The sequence below is a fragment of the Rasamsonia emersonii genome (assembly GCF_000968595.1).
Source record: "Rasamsonia emersonii CBS 393.64 chromosome Unknown ctg1118621760038, whole genome shotgun sequence".
Classification (NCBI taxonomy): domain Eukaryota; kingdom Fungi; phylum Ascomycota; class Eurotiomycetes; order Eurotiales; family Trichocomaceae; genus Rasamsonia; species Rasamsonia emersonii.
This window is the reverse complement of record NW_013563249.1, coordinates 46627-65566: the sequence shown is the minus strand read 5'-3', so window position 1 is coordinate 65566 and position 18940 is coordinate 46627. Positions and strand designations below refer to the sequence as shown.

Sequence of the window (18940 nt, the reverse complement as noted above, 5' to 3'; positions counted from 1 at the left end):
CTGCAGTATCAACTCAAGGACATTGATATCAAAGTCCTCTCGAAAAGCCTTGACGGCTTCTAAGGGCCCAGGACAGAGCTGCTCATGCTTGGCGATCGGGTCATGCCGCCTATTGTCCGTGTACGCGTACCAGGTCTGTGCTACAGGAAGACCATCGATTATCTGCGCGTATGTATTTTCGGAGGATATTGGAGAGGGCCGTTTTGAATGCAGTCAGGTGCTCGGCGTCCAGACTGCTAGTAGATAATGTAACAGTGTTGGTGTTGTGTCCTGACATATCTGGATTCTAGTAGCGGGTTAGGAATGGTATTCTTGATCAATCGAGACTTGAGAAATGGTACTATACAGCACATACATTTCAAAAGAAACAAGATTGTAGGATAAATAACTAAGTAAATAAGTAGAAGCAGGGCAAAGTTCTAGGATACAATATAATATAATTAGCATGAGGGGTAATGGGTAATAGACCAAACGTGATTGATTAATTAATCACTTCCGTCGATTCGATAATCGAACTGCATGCACATGACAAGGACATATATATACTCCGTAAATAAATAGCACATGCTGTACCTAGGTAGTGAATAGAATATATAGATGAAACAGGCCTTGCGGCTACACAATGTATGTACATACTCCCGAGTATGTGCATGTTAAGAGTTGTTGTATCTCCTATCCAATCAATAAATACCGCACTGTTATCTATCTGGTCATAACACAAAAATAGATAAATATATATCACTGGCACTTTGACTTGACTGTACAATACTCACAGGATTTTGTTAATAATTGACTCTGAAATAAGCGCCTGGGAACTATTATTATATTACTTGACTACTAAACCTGTGCTTTAGGCGCTTAGATAGTACTATATGTATGGATAAAATAGTGCCTAAATACCTAAAATATTAGCTTAAATAAAATAAGCTCAGCTGATAAAATCACAGGATATTTGCCAAGTTGGCTAGCGAAGAGAACTCGGCACCAAGAATAGAGAAACTAAGATTCTTTCTTTTCTCGTATAAGACTGCGCTGGCTACAGCTATGTCAGGTTACTCATAAGCTATATAAGCTTGGTCTTCATCTCATCTTCACATAAACGAAACGACACGACACGACACGACACGACACAACCCCAACGCAAGAGTCAGACAGGAACCGCAGCAACATGTTTCGAGCAACGCCAGACCGCTTCGGCTTAATCCAAGCGCATCAAAAATGAACGATGACAAAAACGATGACGAACGATGATTCCAAATCACTGATAGTGATTGCAAGCTATTTGCTGCCGCTTAGTACACCTTCTTCTTCTCGTCCACGCTGAACTGGCCAGGGCCCATGTTGACCAGGAGTAACAATCCTCCGCTGGAAGACGTCAGCAGAATCCAATTAATGTAGTTATCGAGGCTGCTTACACAATCGACAAGATCTGGAAAAAGTCGTACTTGGCAAAGTCCTTCTGCGGGTGGTGGGGCTGCAGGGTCCAGAAGTTGTTGACCAACACGTTGAACACGCTCAGCAGCACGACCAGGATGACGGCGCTCATCTTGGCCTTGAAGCCCACAACCACCATGACACAGGCCACGAAGCCAAACAGGCTGACAATTACCCGCCACACGCTCCACTGCCCCGCGAACACGAACCCGATGAACAGGAAGATCAGCAGCACCCGCCCGGCCAGCTGGAAGTACATCTTGCGGTCCTTCTCATCCAGCTGCGGGAGGCCGGCGGGAACGAACTTCTTGCGCACCCACGAGTCGGACAGCACCATGAGCAGACCGCCGATGACGCTCAGGTTGCGCAGGAAGAAGTTCAGGTCGAAGATCAGGCCGTAGCCCAGCGCCTGGGTCACGACGACCGCCAGCAGCCCTCCGACGGCAAACTCGCTGTGCTTGCGGGTGATGACGAGCGTGGAGCAGACGAGCATGGTAATGACGTTGAAGATGAGGAACAGGTGAGTAATGCCCCATGGTACTACTTGGATTAGCCGGTATGTTTATTGCAGGATGTTTTCGATCTAGGGAGCCGGTTTGAGAGAGACATACTGCCACGGTAGTTCCGCAGGAATAATAGCTGATCACTCCACTGCGTGATAATCCGCAACGAGTCTTCAAGGAAAGTGACAACGATCAGGAACCGGCCAATGGCCGGCAAATATCTACAATTGCCAGGCTGTCAGTTTCCGTCCCTTGTTTCGTTTCAAGGCGTCTCAAACATACGGTTTGATCGGATCGGACAGCGTGTCCAGCCAGTCCTCGATCTTGCTCGTCTGCTCGCGGATAGCATCCAGCGGACTCGGGTCGCTGGTCGCGTCTGCCCTTCCTGGCCCGCCGAAGGGATTCTGATGTCCGAGGTTATAGCCCGCGGTGCCGCGTATTTGCGCCATGGTGAACGAGAGGAAGGGAACGAAAAAACAACAGACACGGCACTGGAAGAGAAAAAGAAAGAAAAGCGATGGCTGTCAGGAAGGACAGAGCAGGGAGGAAAATAGGGTGTGGGATCGTCTCCCTGGCTGGACGCTGGCAGGTTGATTCTTATAGAAAGACAGCTTGCCGGCCGTACAGGCCACGATGCCCGTAACTTCGGCCTGGCCCAGTCGGGCTTAGTTGCCAAGCCCGTTCCTGCTTGGGTTTAGCGCGGACGGGCGGCCCGTGACGCCATGGCGATGCCTACAAACTATGTAGACTGTACTGTCAAGTCCAGGTCTAACGTAGATTTAATGTTTACTCATTGATATGCTGTTGTCTTCATATCTAAATTAGAACACTTAGCACTTAATATCGAGCTGCTCGATAAACTACAGTTATTGCCTAGCTGATATACATACAAGCGGCACAATATAACAAGAAGAAAAGAAAAAAAAAGAAAAGAAAAATAAACACAGGTCAATACAGCTCAATCAAGGAATGGTTCCTAGGTCCATATCTGGTGCAAATCTCTGCTCGTAAAAAAAAAAATAAAAATTCAATCAATCAACCGCCGCGCAAGCAATCCCATAACCGCTCAGACTGCTCAGACTTTTTCTGAGGCAGGAACAAATCACAAATCAAACAAACAGACAATATGGCAGATCAGCAACAGGGTATTGCAGGTATTGCAACTCTGGAGAAGCGCACGCCGCACTCAGAGCTAAAACATCGCATCGAATGCCATGAGACCAACTTTTGGGTTTGGTATTGTAACGCATGCTGGAGTTTGCCGGAGAAAGTGATATCTGAGCAAGAAGAAAGCATCCAAAACGCCGAGGCCATGAGTACATGGGATGATACAAGACCGGGATAACGGATAAAAAAACACTCTCACGCAGCCCAGTCTGAATCAAGGGGATGGCCTTTCCCTCTTGTGTCCGGAATGGGGATCGGTGACACCTTGGGTGCGACCACCTCCGCGGGCGCCTGGATCTCCGAGGCACTGGCGTCGCTGACGCTCTCGTCCGCCTTGGCGCCTTTCTTCTTGCCTTTCTTGCTGGAGACGGTCGTCCAGTCGTCTTCCTTGTCGGTGACGCCGAGAATGCGCATCTGCTCCTCTTCCGGAGGGAGACCTTGAGCCCATGTCCCCGTGGACGAACTGTCTGGTTGCGACGTCGCAGGCTTCTCGGGGTCAAATGTATCGAGGAGAGGAACATTGTGGTTCACTGGGACTTTGGGAGCTCCATTGCTCGTGGTACTCATGGGCTTGTTGGTCTTCCACGCATTCGCCGGGGAGGCGGGCTGTTTTCTCGCAGCTTCGCGGCGTTCGGCCTTGCGGGCGGTATGAAGCTGCTTCTCGAGGAGCTTGCGCCTCTGCTCCTCCGCCTCTTGGACCTGCTGCTTTCGTGCCTCGTTCTTCAGCCTCTGTTGGCGCTGCTTCTTGCTCTCCACCTGCTTGAACTTCTGCGATTTCTGTTTCTTGGTCTCACTCTCCATTGAGCCCGTCAATCGGAGAACAGAAGCGCCCGGCGCGGGCGGTTCGAGCATGTCGGAGACGTCGTCCGCAGAGGGGACCGTGGCATTAACCACGGGTGACCCAGCCGACGAGAGGTCATCGTCTGCGTCCGCTCCGGTGGTGGACGAAGTACGGGTCGACACATGAGACCCCGAGCGCTCGCTGCTGCCGCTTTCCAGCTGATTGGCAGCAGCAACCGCCGCCTTCTTCGCACGCTTCTCTTTGCTGCGATTTTTGGAAGAGTCTGAAAGCGCAACCCCATTTTTCACCGCCGCGAAGCGCTTTGCAAACTCCTTGTTATCGACGTCCTCCTCGTCGGCAGTATCGAGAGGAGCGCTCTGCCAGTTCGGCTTCTCCTCGGGCTTTCTCTCTTCGGGCTTTCGGGCGGGAGCAGGCGCCGATTCGGGAGCCTTTCTGGCCTTCTTCTTCTGCTTCGGGGCGCTTAGAGCAGTCTCATTTTTCTCCGTAGTCGTCCTGACGGCAGACCTGCCCTTGGGTTTGGACCCGTCTGTGTAGTACCACCCCAGTCCTCCCGCAACAACGAGCACAATCGCCCAACTCAGGTAGGGATTCATCTCTAGTCTGTCGGGTGAAAGACCATCAGCGGCGGTATTATTATATCAGGCAATCAGAATTGGGCGCTTACCAATCGAGAAACGAACACGAGATCTTTTTCTTAACAGTCGAACAGCAGTCGTGCCGCAGACAGAAAAATGGCGACGCGACAAAACTCGGGCACGTTGGTCGGCTAGAACATTCGAGGAGAGGGGGAGTCGTTCGAAGGCTATCTTCCCAACGTTCCACGGATTTAGTTCATCAGGACCGGTGGGTGGACGCAGGGGATAGCTCCGCGGACTCGGAATGCCAGCTGTCCTCACGAGGAGAACGTTCTGGCAGGAGACAGTTTCTGACGGAGCGAAATTGGGAGGGTTCAAGCGCGTCGTTACACTGACGACGGGCGCTGGAACGAGCCAAGTTTCGATTGCGAGTTGGGGGCGTGGGCGAGCGCGGTGCGAAGGAAGGACATAGGAGAGGACGGCAGGGGACGAGTCAAAACGAGCGGCAGCCGGCGATTGCGGCCGGGCAGAGGAGCGTAGGACGCGCGCAGGAAGGACAGCAGAGAGGCAGATGGGGAGGATGGAGGAGCAGTCGACGGAGCAAGGCGTGGCCGTATTTACTTAACTGCTGGATGGAGGGTGAGGTGGTCTTTTGCCGCGTCGAGGGCAAAGGCGGCAAGACAAGTGACAAGGGGCAGGCGGCCGGCCTCACTTAACGACGGGTCTCCAGTACTCCGTATTGACAGCCTCCGGCCGGCCCAGGCGCTGCGCTCCCAGGGTCGACAGTCGATAGTCGCCTGCGGTGGAGACGGCGAGATCCTTGTCGCGCAGCTGCTGCAGCCATTCGTTTCGCTCTCCACCCGGCACTCCGATTCCGAGAGCAGCACTCTTACGGAGTATAGCGATAGAGACAATATGAATATTACTCCGTATTAACGCGACGTCTCCCAGAACTGCGCTTGACAAGGAGAGACCATCTGGAGTTAAGATGTGCTAGTTGACTTGCTCGAGATTAGATCCAGCAATTCATACGCAGTGTTTGACTGTCCTCGCATCTATCCAGAACGTGATCTCGGAGAGCTGTTTCTCCGCTGAGCTCACCTCAGCGCATCCCAACTCGGATCAGCGCCCTCCTGATACTAGACCTAATAGTTCTCTATCTAAACTATCCAAATCTCCGGCTTACGTACGTCATCCTGCCTTTCTGGTCAGCAGTAATTAGTGAGGACGATTGTCAGCACATACTATTAGTAGTACTCGTAAGGACACGTTTCCTCTCCGCCCAGCTGGGAATGAACTAACGATTACGGGCATACTCTTATCCCAGGCTGACCGGTGGATCTCCTCCAGCCCGTCCAACGACAGACCCTGAATCTGGCCCCGGTTTAATTCTGCTTAATTCTGCTTAACTCTGATCTGGGCAATGCCCCGAGTTATCCATTCAGATTATTAATGTGTTTCTCGCACGGTCACCACTGAAATGGAACAGTACGTTGAAGACTGTTAACAGATCTCGAGTTACTACGATTTCAGAAATGAAAGCGACTGATCGATCACCTGCAACAAGACTGGATAAAATCCTCCGTGGTTTGCTCAGAATCTGCAAGTGTATGTACTCCGTACTGCACGCCACCTGGCCGAATGAAACCTTCCTGGAACGTCGCTGCTTGTGGAGAATGCCGGCGCCAATAATGGCCGCTCGGCCGCTGCAATGGCGGGGGAGGGGTACAGTCCATGCTTCTCCATCTCTCGCGACACAGACAGCCATCAACGAATAGACGAACTTTTGCACGACGCAGGTCATTTGCAGATTGGTGACCGCATTGCGTCGGTCAGGAACAGCCAGTTGAAGCACACAACCCAGCAGCCTCTCCCTTCCACGTTCATCAATTGCAATCCTTTTTTGCATCTATGGCGAAAACAAAGATCATCATCGATACCGATCCGGTACGTTAGTGTTGCAGGCAGGCTGTAATGATTATACTAAAGTCGACCTCCGATTTCTTCTAGGGTATCGATGATGTTCTCGCCATGCTTCTGGCTCTCTCCGCCGCACTGGAGGATGTCGAGGTGCTGCTGATCTCGCTGACTTTTGGCAACATTGAAGTGAGAAGGTGAGTTAAAGTCTACACGCTGTGTTCATTTCCTAATGCGTCTTATCGCAGCTGTCTCCGCAATGTCGTTTCCATGATGCATATCCTCGAGCGCGAGATGCAATGGCGTCGTGAGCAAGGCAAGCCGGAAGGCTTTGGTGCCTTGCGGGCGCATAAACCCGTCGTTGCTGTCGGAGCGGAAGAGCCGCTGGAAGACCAGAAAATGCTGGCTGATTATTTTCGTGAGTGCCTCGTCGAATGAATGCGTTTGAGTAGTCAAGTGATCTCACTAACGTAACATTATAATAGACGGCAAAGACGGCCTGGGTGGCATTCATGCCAGTGTAAGTCTATGCCTTTTCTCGTAGATGCTACTCAATCGCTTCTCGAGCATTGCTGACGTTGACGTGATAGCACCCTCACCTCTCGCCTTCGGAAACCTGGGAGCATCTGTTCGATCCCTCAGCCGACCCGAGCGTTGTCGAAACGGTGAGGACCGGTGCTACGACAAACACTCATCGATCGTTCATCCCATCCAAGCGGCCTGCCCACGAAGAGATCCTTCGTATCCTGCGGGAGAACGAACCCGATACGGTGACGCTGGTCGCCGTAGGCCCTCTGACGAACCTGGCCCTGGCAGCCGCTCAAGATACGGAGACATTCCTTCGGGTGAAGGAGGTGGTTGCGATGGGAGGGGCCGTGTCAAAGCCAGGAAATGTAAGTACAGTACACTAGAATACAGGGGGAAAAAAAAAAGGATTGCTGAACCATCTGCAGGTCACTCCGGTCGGCGAATTCAATGCCTACGCGGATGCCGTCGCTGCTGCCCGGGTGTTTGCCCTGACGTCTCCCAACCCAGCGAGTACGCTCCCACCCAGCAAGAAGCTCCCCCCATACCCGGCAAACCTCAGCAAGCAATTGAAGCTGCGGTTATTCCCTCTCGACATTACGCTTCGACACAACCTCTCGCGAGGGGAGTTCGAGAAGACAGTGACGCCGCTAGTGCAGGCCGGATCGCCGTTGGCGGAGTGGGTATCGGCCTTCATGGCTCACACGTTCCTGACGCTGGAGAAACTGCACCCGGGCCACGAAGGCGCCAAGGCGCAACTCAGCCTGCACGATCCCGTCTGCGTGTGGTACGCGCTCACGGCAGATGACCCGCGCTGGACGCCCAGCGCGACGTCGCCGGAGGACATCCGGATCGAGACTTCGGGGCAGTGGACGCGGGGGATGTGTGTCGTCGACCGACGGAATCGACACCGGATCGACAGCGAGGAGGAGAGCCCGAGTGATCACGGCCTGTGGCTGAGCGCGCGGGCAGGGAATCGGATTATCCGGATGGACGGGTCGCCGTGGAGGAAGGTTTGGAGAAGTGGTGCTCAGAACTGTTTGGTGAATATGAGCCTCAGGTATGGCTTTAGCATTCGTATATAGAATAGGTCGCCGGTGGAGGAAGGGTTTGGAGAAGTGGTGCTCAAGAAACTGTTTGGTTGAATATGAGCCTCAGGTATGGCTTTAGCATTCGTATATAGAATAGACATATCTTGTATGTATATCTGAAGAACAGAGCAGATAATCAATTGATAGATAGATAACCACATCGTATGTACTGTACTTGTACCTAAAGATTTTTTTTAGACAATCAGGTGTTGTGTGGCTCAGTTCTTGAACTCGATCGATCCAAGGAGATGAGATATATATTAGCGCCATGCTACGCCCTGCCATGCCATGCCATGCTATGAGAGGCCGGCTATTATTCTTATCTAGGAGGAGACTGGGCGTACTGGCGCTGTTGTCTCTTCTACATTATTATGGACATGGACAGACATGCAACGTGTAGTTCGTTAGTTTCGTTGTCGCTGTGGTAGGTGGTGGTGGCATGTATACTGTCCGGATATGGATATAAGAAGGAGGATCTACAGCACAATGCATAACTCTTATGCAGAGGACGATTTTTATGGTGGCGCGTCTCAAAACAATTCGACACGTTGGTGGCGTTGCTTATGGTCTCCGGGGCTTGATCTCTGGAATGTGGGCTGGGGTTAACAGGCAACCACCGGAATGTACTGTACATACATACAAGATCTTCGCTTTTTGCGCCCTCTGGATGAATGGCACACCCCATGGAGAGGTCTTCAGAGCGGCTGGCGTAGGGCTGGCGTACATGCCATGTCGTGTCGCCTCGTATCAGAGTTTGTTTTGTTTCGAGGGTCTCGCGTGTGATTGCGTAGGAGGCGTCGCGTGTGTGGATTCTGTATCCTCGCGTGCAGAAGGAGGAAAATATGAATGCTGCATCAGATTCGTGTATGTGCAGAAGCAGGGAGATATAAATGTAGCAAGGAGTGTCCCTCGTTGGGACGTTCCTTTCCAACTGTCCAGCACTGGAGTCCTCAGGTCAGGATACGACGTCTGGTCTTGCTATCAAGAAAGCATCACCATGCAGCTTCAGACTCTGGTTGCTTTCATGACTGCCGCCCTGGCGGGCAGCAGCCTGGCTGCGTCGGCTTCACCATCCCGGACTCTTCGAGGACGGGGGAAGTTGAGGGCCGACGTGTTGTTGGGAGGCCTGGCGTCATCGTCATCGGCTTCGCCATCGCCCTCGCCATCGCCGACAGCTACACCGTCAGTGTCACAGTCATTGCCAGAGTTGCCTGCAGAGTCATCGTTATCCGAATTGTTGGACATGGGCTCAACCTCCTCACCGATGGAGGCCATGTCCTCCGTCGCTCCCTCCTCACCAGAAATGGCGGCCATGTCTTCGGCTGCTGCTCCCCTCTCATCAGAAATGATGCCCATGTCTTCCGCCGCTGCTCCCTCGTCCTCAGCAATGATGGCCATGTCTTCAGCGGCCGCGCCCTCAGGCTCCGCCATGGCCGGACCCATGGCGTCCGCGTCTCCGTCCCCATCCTCCAGCATGGCCCCCGCCAGTACGGGGACTAGCTCCCGGATTGATGCAACGACGCATGATAGCCATAACCGGAAGGAGGACGATCTGTGCCTGTCGCTGTGCTCAGCGCAGTCGCAGATCTGCAGCATTGCGCTGCCGGACCATGAGGACTGGTGGTAAGTTGGACCAGCCCGTCGAGTTCATTTCCTGCATTTCAGCCAGATGAAGAATCACGGACAGCTAATTGAAAAACCATCCAGCTGGGATGTTTTCGCCGGGTGCAACCAGCGATGTGACCCCAAGGCGCTGCGGTGATTGGACGGCGGGCGAGCTGGCCGGGCACGTGAGGGTGCGACTCGCCAACGTTGGAGAAGGCGCGCACGTGCCTGGCTAAGACTCGACAAGGAAGGAACGATCGGGACGGAATCATGCCACGAGATCAGTCGACGCTCAATGGCTGTGTGCATGCCTGGCCTGCAATGGACATGATGATTTTGTTATTTTCTTATTTTCTGATTTCTGTGACGATTGCTCAAGCATTTGTTTTTTGTAGTGACTGAGTATGATAGTCAATGCAGTTTGCGCGGGTCTGCAAGTTTCCTCTGCAGCAGTTTCCTGTGTCGCAGTTTCCTCTGTAGATATTTCCAGTCGCGTGCCTGCCGGGGCGCTCCTGAGAGGCCGGCGCGGCAGCCAGTCACACTCCGCGGACTCCCCATGTGCCCGGCAGGCCTATCAGGCGTGGCCGGCGAGGCACAAGCACGCGACACTCTCTCCGCAACACCAGAGATTCAACATCTGCTGAAATCCCCCTCCTCGCCATGCTCCTCCCTGCTGCTCTTAAGAGGCGCGTCGCCCCTCGTCGTCTCCCCGACCAGCCTCCTTTCTCCGCTGCTGCTGCCCGCAGTCCGTGCTGAGCGACTGCTATTCGCTTGCTGTGTGACCTGCCGTGCACACAGCCATTGACCCTTCTGGAGGTCTTCTGCTCTCGTTTCGACCAGGTGGCAGTCGCAGTTGACTAAAACCATGTCGCCTCCCCGTCTGCCTCCGACGCCCTCCATGTCGGGCGAGCTCATCATCAAGGACCAGAACGCCGACATGCACGAGTCGTCGTTCGCCCTCCCTCCCGCCGCGCTCAGCCCTACCAGCGGCGACATGCAGTCCAAGGGCGCTGCTCGCAAGGACTCGACTGTGTCGTACTGCCCCGTTTCGCCTACTTCTCCCGATTTGGTGGCCATGGGACGCACGGCCAGCAATCCTCCCCGTCATGCGGGGACCAAGCGAGCATTGGACGAATTCAACCTGCCTCCACCTCCCACCCGCACCCGCAAGATCATCCAGATGAAGCCCAAGACCCAGCAGAGCTCGCCCAAGCCAGCTGCATCGTCAACGGCCAAACAGAAGGAGACAGCCAAGACCCCCGCCAACACGGCGGGCCAGGCCAATTCCAAGAAGAAGCAGCCCAGCGCGACGAGCGCGGCGGGCCGCAAGATTGCCAGGAAGACCGCACACAGCCTGATTGAGCGGAGACGACGGTCCAAGATGAACGAGGAGTTTAGCACGCTGAAGAACATGATTCCTGCCTGCAAGGGCCAGGAGATGCACAAGCTCGCCATTCTGCAGGTACATACATACATACATACATACACCTGGAGCTGATTACCAGAGAGCATTGGCTGACAGACGACAGGCCAGTATTGATTACGTCAGGTATCTCGAGCAATGCATCGCAGACCTCAAGGCCGCCTCCGGGCGAAGCGCTACCAAGCAACCTCCGTCGCCCACGTCGCCCGAGGTCGTCGCGGGTACAGAAGAGTCCGGCGTCAGTATGGCGGCGTCATCGTCGACGTCACCCGAGCTGCTTCCCTCTGGCGCGCAGAGCGCTCAATTTTCGCCCGCGTTTTCTCCCCGAAATCCAGGGCTTCCACAGCGACAGCCCAGTCTGGAATTTTCAACAACCATTCTCCCGAGCCCGGCGCTGGGCCCGACCCAGTCTCCGGATCGGCACTCGCACCTCACCTGGCAGGCCTCGACTCAGCCCGTGTCAGCGTCGGCATCAACGTCGACATCTCCGGCCATCCTTCCGCAGCGGAATAGCATTTCGTCGTATAGTGCCGATACGGATATTGATCATGAGGCGTCGGCGGCGCTTCTGATGCTGAACCGGGACCGGAGAGGTACGATGGATTCTGCGGCCCAGTCGAATGCCTCGTCGGAGGGCGTCCAGAAGAAAGTGGGAATGAGTGTGCGGGATCTGTTGGTGTCGTAGCTGGTCATCTGTTTTTATGCACTGTTACGCTTCCGCAAATCGGGAGGTTTTTTTTTCTGCTGTTTTTGGAGTTTGTCAGTTTTATGGCCCTCAAGGAAAATAATGGGATGAATCAGTCTGTGTTATTATCAGGTCGAAATCGGTATCGGTTTGTCGCAGCGGGAGTTTTTTTTTGGTACTTATTTATTCCAGTTCTGGGCATGATATATACCAGCTGGGTAGATATCCAGCTTGATCGACATGTATCCACCCTTCAGAAATGATCCTATTAAAATAGAGGGTATACTCATTCAATTCAGTAAGAAGTCAGGATTTGTAGCTGTTGATCAGCGACTTGCTTGTTGCAACAGCACGTGATGCAGTGATCACTTAACTTAGGGTCGTAACCCCGGTTCCAGTTATGTTTCATTCTCTTCTTGCTTTCCATTCTTGACATTTTTTCTTCCTTGACATTGTCATAATTAATTCTTCCTGTCATTGCTGCACTCGATATACTACTTACTATACGGAGGAGTTCAAATCCCGAATTAGAATTCAGTCAGTCAAGTCAGTCAGTCAGCCAGCCAGTCAGTCAAAGACAGAACAGAGCTAGCTAGCTGTCTGTATTAACTGCTGGAGGGGATATGTGCCACTAGCATGGCATGGCATGGCATTGCATGGCATGGTATATTGCATACTGTCTAGTAGACTCTAGACCATCCATTCATCCATTCATTCATTCTTCGCTTCATTTATCCTCCTGCGGCTACTGCCACCTGCTCGGATTGGTACCAGGACGACAACTTCATCCCTTACCTACCTACCAATGTACCTACCTACCTACCTAAGGTAGGTAGTGGAGCATTAGGTACCTAACAGATCATCATCAGATCATCAGATCAATTGATACTTTGTCCTCCCCGTAGAAGATATATTCAATTCTTCAATTCTTCAATTCAGCTCTGATTTTGAATATCCCGTCTCTTTCCAGCACCGTCTCTTTCCAGTCTAGTTTTTTTTTTCTTTCCCCGTCTTCCTCGCCCACGACGGCTTCTTCTTCGCCTTCTATATATAGACATGTTTGTTTGCGGCCGTGAACCACCACCACCACCTCCTGCTGCTGCTGCTGCTGCTGTTGGCGGCGGTTTTAAAAGTGTTTTTTTTTCTTGCGTGTCCTCCCCAAGACGAACGAAGCATATCGCATGTCTCTGAGAGCTCGAGGAGGTTTGTTGATATGCTGTGCTGTTTGGTGGGGGTAGTCATGTTGGTAAAGGGGTGGATCTTCGTTGTGATCGTGATCAGGATCGTCAGGAGAGGCAGACCGCAGTTGCTGTTGAGAAGAAGGGCCCTGGCTCTGGATCGGGCTCTGCGTTTGCGACGGGAGGTACAATGGCTAAGGTGGAAATGGAATGTCGAGATTAGCTAGCTCCAGACGGGCAGGCAGGCAGGCAGCAGGTCTATCAATCTGAATTGAATAGAAATTAGTTAATCTATTCCAACCTCAACGGAGACCTCCACCTACCTAGGCATACAGTACATATATAAATAGGTGCATGTACCTATCTAACATCGCGCTCATACACCGTCCTGCATCTGTGCCCGCAAGCCGATCTGGAGCTGATTACCACGACTTCCCATGACGTGATCGCCACGCCTTTGGTTCGGAATGTGTAGGCGTATTCATATTCATGTTCGTATTCGTGTTCATGTTTGTGTTCATGCTCAGATTGAAGAGTACTGGCAGAACCAGATCCGGCGCCCGTTCCTCTGGCATAATGGTATTGGACTCGATCTGTGAGAGACTCATTGCTGTCACTGGCCTTGTCCTTGTAAATATTACCACTATTACGCTGCTGCCGCTGCCGCCGCTGCTGGTCAAAGTACAAGCCGTGGGAATATCTGCTGGCGGTTTTGAGATTGTCTGCTGTCCAGACGGCGATGTGTGTGTGTACTGGCTCCTTCTCCTTCTTATTTTGAGTGCTAGCGTACGCGCGAAAGCGGTAGACTGTTCTGACGCTATTGTCGCTTCTGTCAGTGTTTGTCTCTTCGTACAGGTACTCTCCCTCATAACCCGCGTCGGACGGATAGCGAGGGTGAAAGACCGCGATGCCTGACGAGGATGATGGCGACGGGTCTGCTTGCGTCGCCTGGACTGTTCGCGAATACTTCCATTTCCCCTGCAGCGCGCGAAAGATCGCCTTGGCTGTCGACTGCTGATGGATGGAGCTGTCTGTACCTGACATGACGGCCTGGAGAGAGTTCAACGTCGTAGTCACCTCCCTCTCACTCTGCAGGCTAGGATCGTACGTCGGCGCGGCATATCTTGCAGGCACGACAGGCCCGCTCCGTCGGTCCTGGCCTGGCAGCTCGTAGCGAGCGATCCCCAGCTCTCGCGCGAACGACTCCATCAGTCCGACATAGTCGCCCATTGGGAATTGTGCGCGCGCAAGCCGCGGATCTGCGTTTCGGAGAGTGCGGAGTTGCTGCCTCTCTGCCGTTCTGCCTGGATCTTCAGCTGGAGAGGGAGACCACTGCCGCGCAAGCCTCCGAGCTTGCATCTCCATCACCCCCCAGTACGGTCCCCTGTACATGCCGACAAACCCCAAGTCAGGAACTTCAGCACGCGACGAGCCTTTCCCGTCAAGGACGAGGGGTAAAAAGGGGTCCTCGGCCGAGTACTCCAGTTGGGAGAGGACGTCCTCGGGCAAGAAGGACAGCGAGTCGAACGGGGTGAACCCCGTCGCGAACACGATCGCGGCGACGTCTTCCAGCGTTGTTGTCTCGCCGTTGGAAAGTTGGACTTGGAGCGTTCCTGGTCCGCGAGACGAGCGATGGACGGCGCAGACCCGGCCGATGGTCACTCGCACGTCTCCGGAGCGGACGAACTCGGCGTAGCTATCTGTCACGGCGACCCAGGGCGGTCGTTCCTTGGCAGCAGCACTGTTCTGGGCCAGACTGCCATCTCCAATATCCGACTGGTCCGTCCCGAGAAGAGATTTGAAGTACTCATTCACAGAAACAGAGCGCTGTGGAGGAACAGGCCCAAACCAGTATTCTACCTCCCCTGGAGGTCGCCTTGACAGATCGTACATGACCAGATCGAGAGGAAGAAACGACCCGCAGGTCTCACCGGGCGTCGAGCTGGGTAGGCAGGTTGGCACAGCCCAGAACGGCCTGGTAGAGATATGATGGACTGAATAGCCCTGCCAGCGTCTACTCGACGATCCGGATGAAGTTGCAGGCGCATGAACCGACGAGGATAGATGCAGAGCCAGCGAAGAAGCAGCTTCTGCTCCAGACAGACTGCCGCCGACGACGACCAGCTTCGACCCAGAAGGCTGCAGCTGCAGTTTCTGCATCAGCTCTTCTACGTCTCGAAGAGAGGAACTGTGGATCACCCGGTCGTTGAATTGCTCCAGACCAGGGATATCCGGGATATAAGGACAAGAGAAGTACCCGGATGCGACGACCAAATAGTCGAAGCGTTCTGCGTGTGTCTTTTTAGCAGTCTGCCCGGTTTTACCCTCCTCCACCCACTCGACCATCCAGTTGCCATGGCCATGGCCATGGCCATCATCATCATCCACATCATTAACCAATGTCTTTTTTCGCCACTCCGTCCTCACAACCCTACATCCCAACCGGAGAATTTCGCGAGGAATATACCTCTCTGCGTATCTGTCCAGGTATCTACCTACCTGCCAAGCCTGAGGGAACATTGGTGGGCCGTCACTATCACCATGACCCAGCACCGATGACGACGACGACGACGACGACGACGATAATAACTCCTCCCAGGAAAAATCAGAAAAGCACACGGAGAAACGACTGAGATTCGTGCGCATGGACGGGCTGATAAACGCAGATGCAGACGATCCATCGAATGATTTCCTTTGTCCTGGATGATGGACACACCACAACCCTCCCACCGCACGCTTCTGGTCGAAGACGACGGGCTCGAACATGCCCTTGTTGGGGATGTTGTGTAAGAGCGTCTTGGCTGTGACGAGGCCGGATGGGCCTGCTCCTGCATATTATCGGAGAAAAAAAAATGGTTATCACCATAAATATCAGAAGTTCGGTTATGAAGTATAGTAAGTTAGATTGCTGTACTGTCTGCACAGTACAGTATAGACAGTACAGTACAGTACACCCATCCATCCATCCAGTGCGGGGAAACAACTCTCACAAGACCTCTTTCTTCTCCAACGATATTCCTGAAAAATGGGCAATGAAAGACAAAGGGCGTACTTACCAACAATTGCGACCTTTTTCGGTCGTACCATTTCATTTCATTTCTTTTCCAGCTAGTTTCTTTTCATCCTGTTGAGGTTGTCGTCGTCCTGGCTAGTGTGGCTAGTGGAGGATGGAGGAGGGAGGGGCGAGGGGTAAGTTTGTTGAGTATGTCGAGCTCCGTGTTGGTACTGTATGTATGTATGTACGTACGTACTACATACCTCGTATAATAAAGATAGATTGTTTAATCGATTGAATCATTTGTCCTGTGTATATAGTGGGTTGGATCTAGGAGTATCGATTGATTGATTGACTGATCAATTAAACTTATTGATTTAATTGCTACTACGAAGTATGGGGAATACTACCCTTCCTTCATGGTCACTACGGAGTACGTCTAGGTAGATACTTCATGTTATTCACGATAGAAATGTAAGTACAGGACGTAATTAGTTAATAGACTAACAATAATAATAATATCAATACAAAAGCTCCGCAGCTACGAATCCACCAAATGACTTTCGGACTGCCTTGTCAGGCCGCTTAAAATGCACCTCCAACGGCAACCAGCTGTCGGCATTATAATTCTCCTGCACCTTCTTGCACGTCTTCAGCCCCCACTCCGTCCACTCCCACCATCAGACAGCTCTCGAACATAAACGCCATGCTCCCCTCGCCGATTTTGGTCGGCTTCAAGTCCGCATTGCTGGCCTTCTCGAACGCCTCCCGGTCCGGTCCGTGCCCCGACATGGTGTTGTGCAGACTGGCCCCCGCGGGCTGAAACCCGCCCTTCCCCGCCGATTTGGCGTCGTACGAGCCGCAGATCAGTCCCATGAACTCCGACATGGTGTTGCGGTGGTACCACGGCGGCCGGAACGTGTCCTCTGCGACCAGCCACCGCGGTGGGAAGATCACGAAATCGGCGACAGCGGTCCCCAGTCCATGGGCGTGGGACGGGCAGCTGAGCACGGTGTAGATGGACGGATCCGGATGGTCGTAGCTGACCGTGCCGAGTGTGTTGAACCGGCCCAGGTCGTATTTGTAGGGGTAGTATCGGCCGTGCCAGGCGACCACGTCAAACGGCGTATGGTTCTGGGTGGCCGAGAACAGATTGCCGCCGAACTTGCCAATGATCGTCCAACACACGTGTTGGGGCCATAGTCTTCTTCGAAGGCAGCCACAGGCAACTTGGAAGTCTCTCGGGTTGGCGAGGCCGTTGGGACCCTGCCGCTCCCAGTGGCGGGAGCTCGAAGTGGCCCTGATACAGCTCGAGGATGTAGCCCCGAACGGGCTGCTCTTCATGCAGAGTAACGCGGTAGCGGATGCCCCGTGGAATCACCGCGATCTCGTTCGGCCGAACGAGCAGATGGCCCAGCTCCGTCTGAATGTCTAGCACGCCACGCTGAGGAACGATCAAGAAGTCCCCATCGGCGGAGTAGAAGGCTGTTTTGGGTTCCATCGACTTCCCTGCGGCATAGACGTAGATCCCAATGCCTGATTTCAGACTGGGATCTCCCGCACCGGCGATCAGATTGAGGGAGTGCACCCAGTCCACCGAGCTGTCCAGGTCGAACGGATCCCACCGCAGCTGGTTGGGGATCTGATGGAAAGTGGTCTTGGCCAGGCCATTATCCGCCGCGCCGGTGCTGGTGCTCTTCAGAGGACGGAAGGACTGATGCGAGGCAGAGGGCAGGATCATGTACAGCCACGTCTGCAGGTTTGCATCGCGGGTGGTCGTCGTAAACGAGGTGCCCGACAGCTTCTCGGTATACAGCCCGTAAAGGGGCCTTCTGGGGCGAGTTGGCCGCTACCGGAGCAGCGCCTTCGATGGCCTCGGACCTGGACACATGCTGTCAGCGACCAAGCCACTCTGAGTGCTCGACGACCTGCCCGAGACATACTCATGGTAGTTGTTGAAGCCATTCAGATACTTGTACTTCTCGGGTACGCTGAACGAAGTGACGGGCATCGTACTGGTCCTGCTCGATCAGGAACGTGTCGATGTTCTTCTGGGTCAGCGGCCGGGTGCAGCGGTTCTCTCGCTTGAGGATCTCCTTCTCTGCGAGCGCGGATCGCGTGCTTTTAAACGACAGCGTATCGCGCAGCCTGCGGATGCCGGCCAGGGGCAGCGGGCGAGAGCGGGCAGGCGGGGGGTTGGCGCTGTCCCGAGGGGAATCGGCAGGACGATGACTGCGGGATTTGGCCATGGTTCGGAATTTGCAGCAGAGCAGGCAGCAGAGCAGGCGTTTCAGGGATCAGGAAGAATACATGCATGAGCGAGGAATCAGGAGGAGAAGAGAAGAGGGAGAGCGAGCGAGGCGACTTCATAGCGGGGGCCCCGGCGTAATTCCGCGCGCGGCCTGCAGCTCCGCGCTCGGCTATGACGGCAGATCACGGGGCAAGTCACGGGGCCGATCACGCGCCCCGCCGCCCTGCCATTGGCTGCACGGGCGCAGCGAGGGCAGCCAATCAGCGCGCACGGGTGCCCTGAGCCGCGTGACCCGATGACGTCTACGGAGAAAAAACAATGCGGGGAACGCATGGAGTAGGGAGCATCTCCACGTTTTCGTCTCTCGTATTCAGTCAAGCTAATCTCAGTGCTACTGCTAATGCTAGTACGTGAAGCGGAAATCCGGGTGGTCGTCTCCCAGATTCTCCAGCTCCTCCCGCGGCAGCTGGTACAGATGGTCCCTCTGCCCCTGATCCCGCAGTCGATTCTCCCGCACGATATACAGGAAGAAGAGCACGCAGCAGATGCCACACAGCCAGACCAGACCCAAACTGACCCCGTATCCCACCGGGTACGTGGGCGCCTGCGAGGACAGGAAGATGTTGCTGGCCACCAGGCCGCCGCAGTTGCCGATTCCGATCTGCATCGCGGACGCGATTGAGCGCTTGTAGTGCCCGCCCATGTTGTTGTTGAGCCATCCCATCAACACCGGCTGCGTCATGTAGCCGCCGCTGATGACTGCGTAGATGGCAAAATATCGCGCTCCCA

At 53.9% G+C, this 18940-nt stretch overlaps 6 protein-coding genes across 6 annotated transcripts; 2 read left to right on the top strand and 4 right to left on the bottom strand.

The window, feature by feature from the left end:
- Positions 1-2386, bottom strand: T310_2768 (COPII-coated vesicle protein SurF4/Erv29; the record flags this gene model as incomplete). The annotated part of the gene is made up of 8 exons (XM_013474376.1): positions 1-109; positions 356-419; positions 637-702; positions 774-808; positions 1300-1365; positions 1416-1974; positions 2046-2158; positions 2220-2386. Coding segments are annotated over 8 exons (1179 nt in total), but the record flags the coding sequence as incomplete, so codon positions are not given.
- Positions 2387-3299: 913 nt separating this feature from the next.
- Positions 3300-4499, bottom strand: T310_2767 (uncharacterized protein; the record flags this gene model as incomplete). Its single annotated transcript, XM_013474375.1, has 1 exon — positions 3300-4499. The coding sequence occupies one exon, from the start codon at positions 4497-4499 to the stop codon at positions 3300-3302; it is 1200 nt and encodes a 399-aa protein (XP_013329829.1).
- A 2013-nt stretch (positions 4500-6512) lies between these two features.
- T310_2766 (Purine nucleosidase) lies at positions 6513-8008 on the top strand (the record flags this gene model as incomplete). The annotated part of the gene is made up of 5 exons (XM_013474374.1): positions 6513-6595; positions 6647-6816; positions 6884-6918; positions 6989-7291; positions 7352-8008. The coding sequence occupies 5 exons, from the start codon at positions 6513-6515 to the stop codon at positions 8006-8008; spliced, it is 1248 nt and encodes a 415-aa protein (XP_013329828.1).
- Positions 8009-9011: 1003 nt separating this feature from the next.
- T310_2765 (HLH transcription factor) lies at positions 9012-11727 on the top strand (the record flags this gene model as incomplete). The annotated part of the gene is made up of 3 exons (XM_013474373.1): positions 9012-9637; positions 10460-11081; positions 11125-11727. 3 exons carry the CDS (start codon positions 9012-9014, stop codon positions 11725-11727), a joined length of 1851 nt encoding a protein of 616 aa, XP_013329827.1.
- A 1538-nt stretch (positions 11728-13265) lies between these two features.
- T310_2764 (Pyridine nucleotide-disulfide oxidoreductase) lies at positions 13266-15992 on the bottom strand (the record flags this gene model as incomplete). The annotated part of the gene is made up of 2 exons (XM_013474372.1): positions 13266-15727; positions 15962-15992. 2 exons carry the CDS (start codon positions 15990-15992, stop codon positions 13266-13268), a joined length of 2493 nt encoding a protein of 830 aa, XP_013329826.1.
- Positions 15993-16521: 529 nt separating this feature from the next.
- Positions 16522-17911, bottom strand: T310_2763 (Homogentisate 1,2-dioxygenase; the record flags this gene model as incomplete). Its single annotated transcript, XM_013474371.1, has 3 exons — positions 16522-17034; positions 17066-17588; positions 17754-17911. 3 exons carry the CDS (start codon positions 17909-17911, stop codon positions 16522-16524), a joined length of 1194 nt encoding a protein of 397 aa, XP_013329825.1.
- Between the last annotated feature and the right edge of the window lie 1029 nt (positions 17912-18940).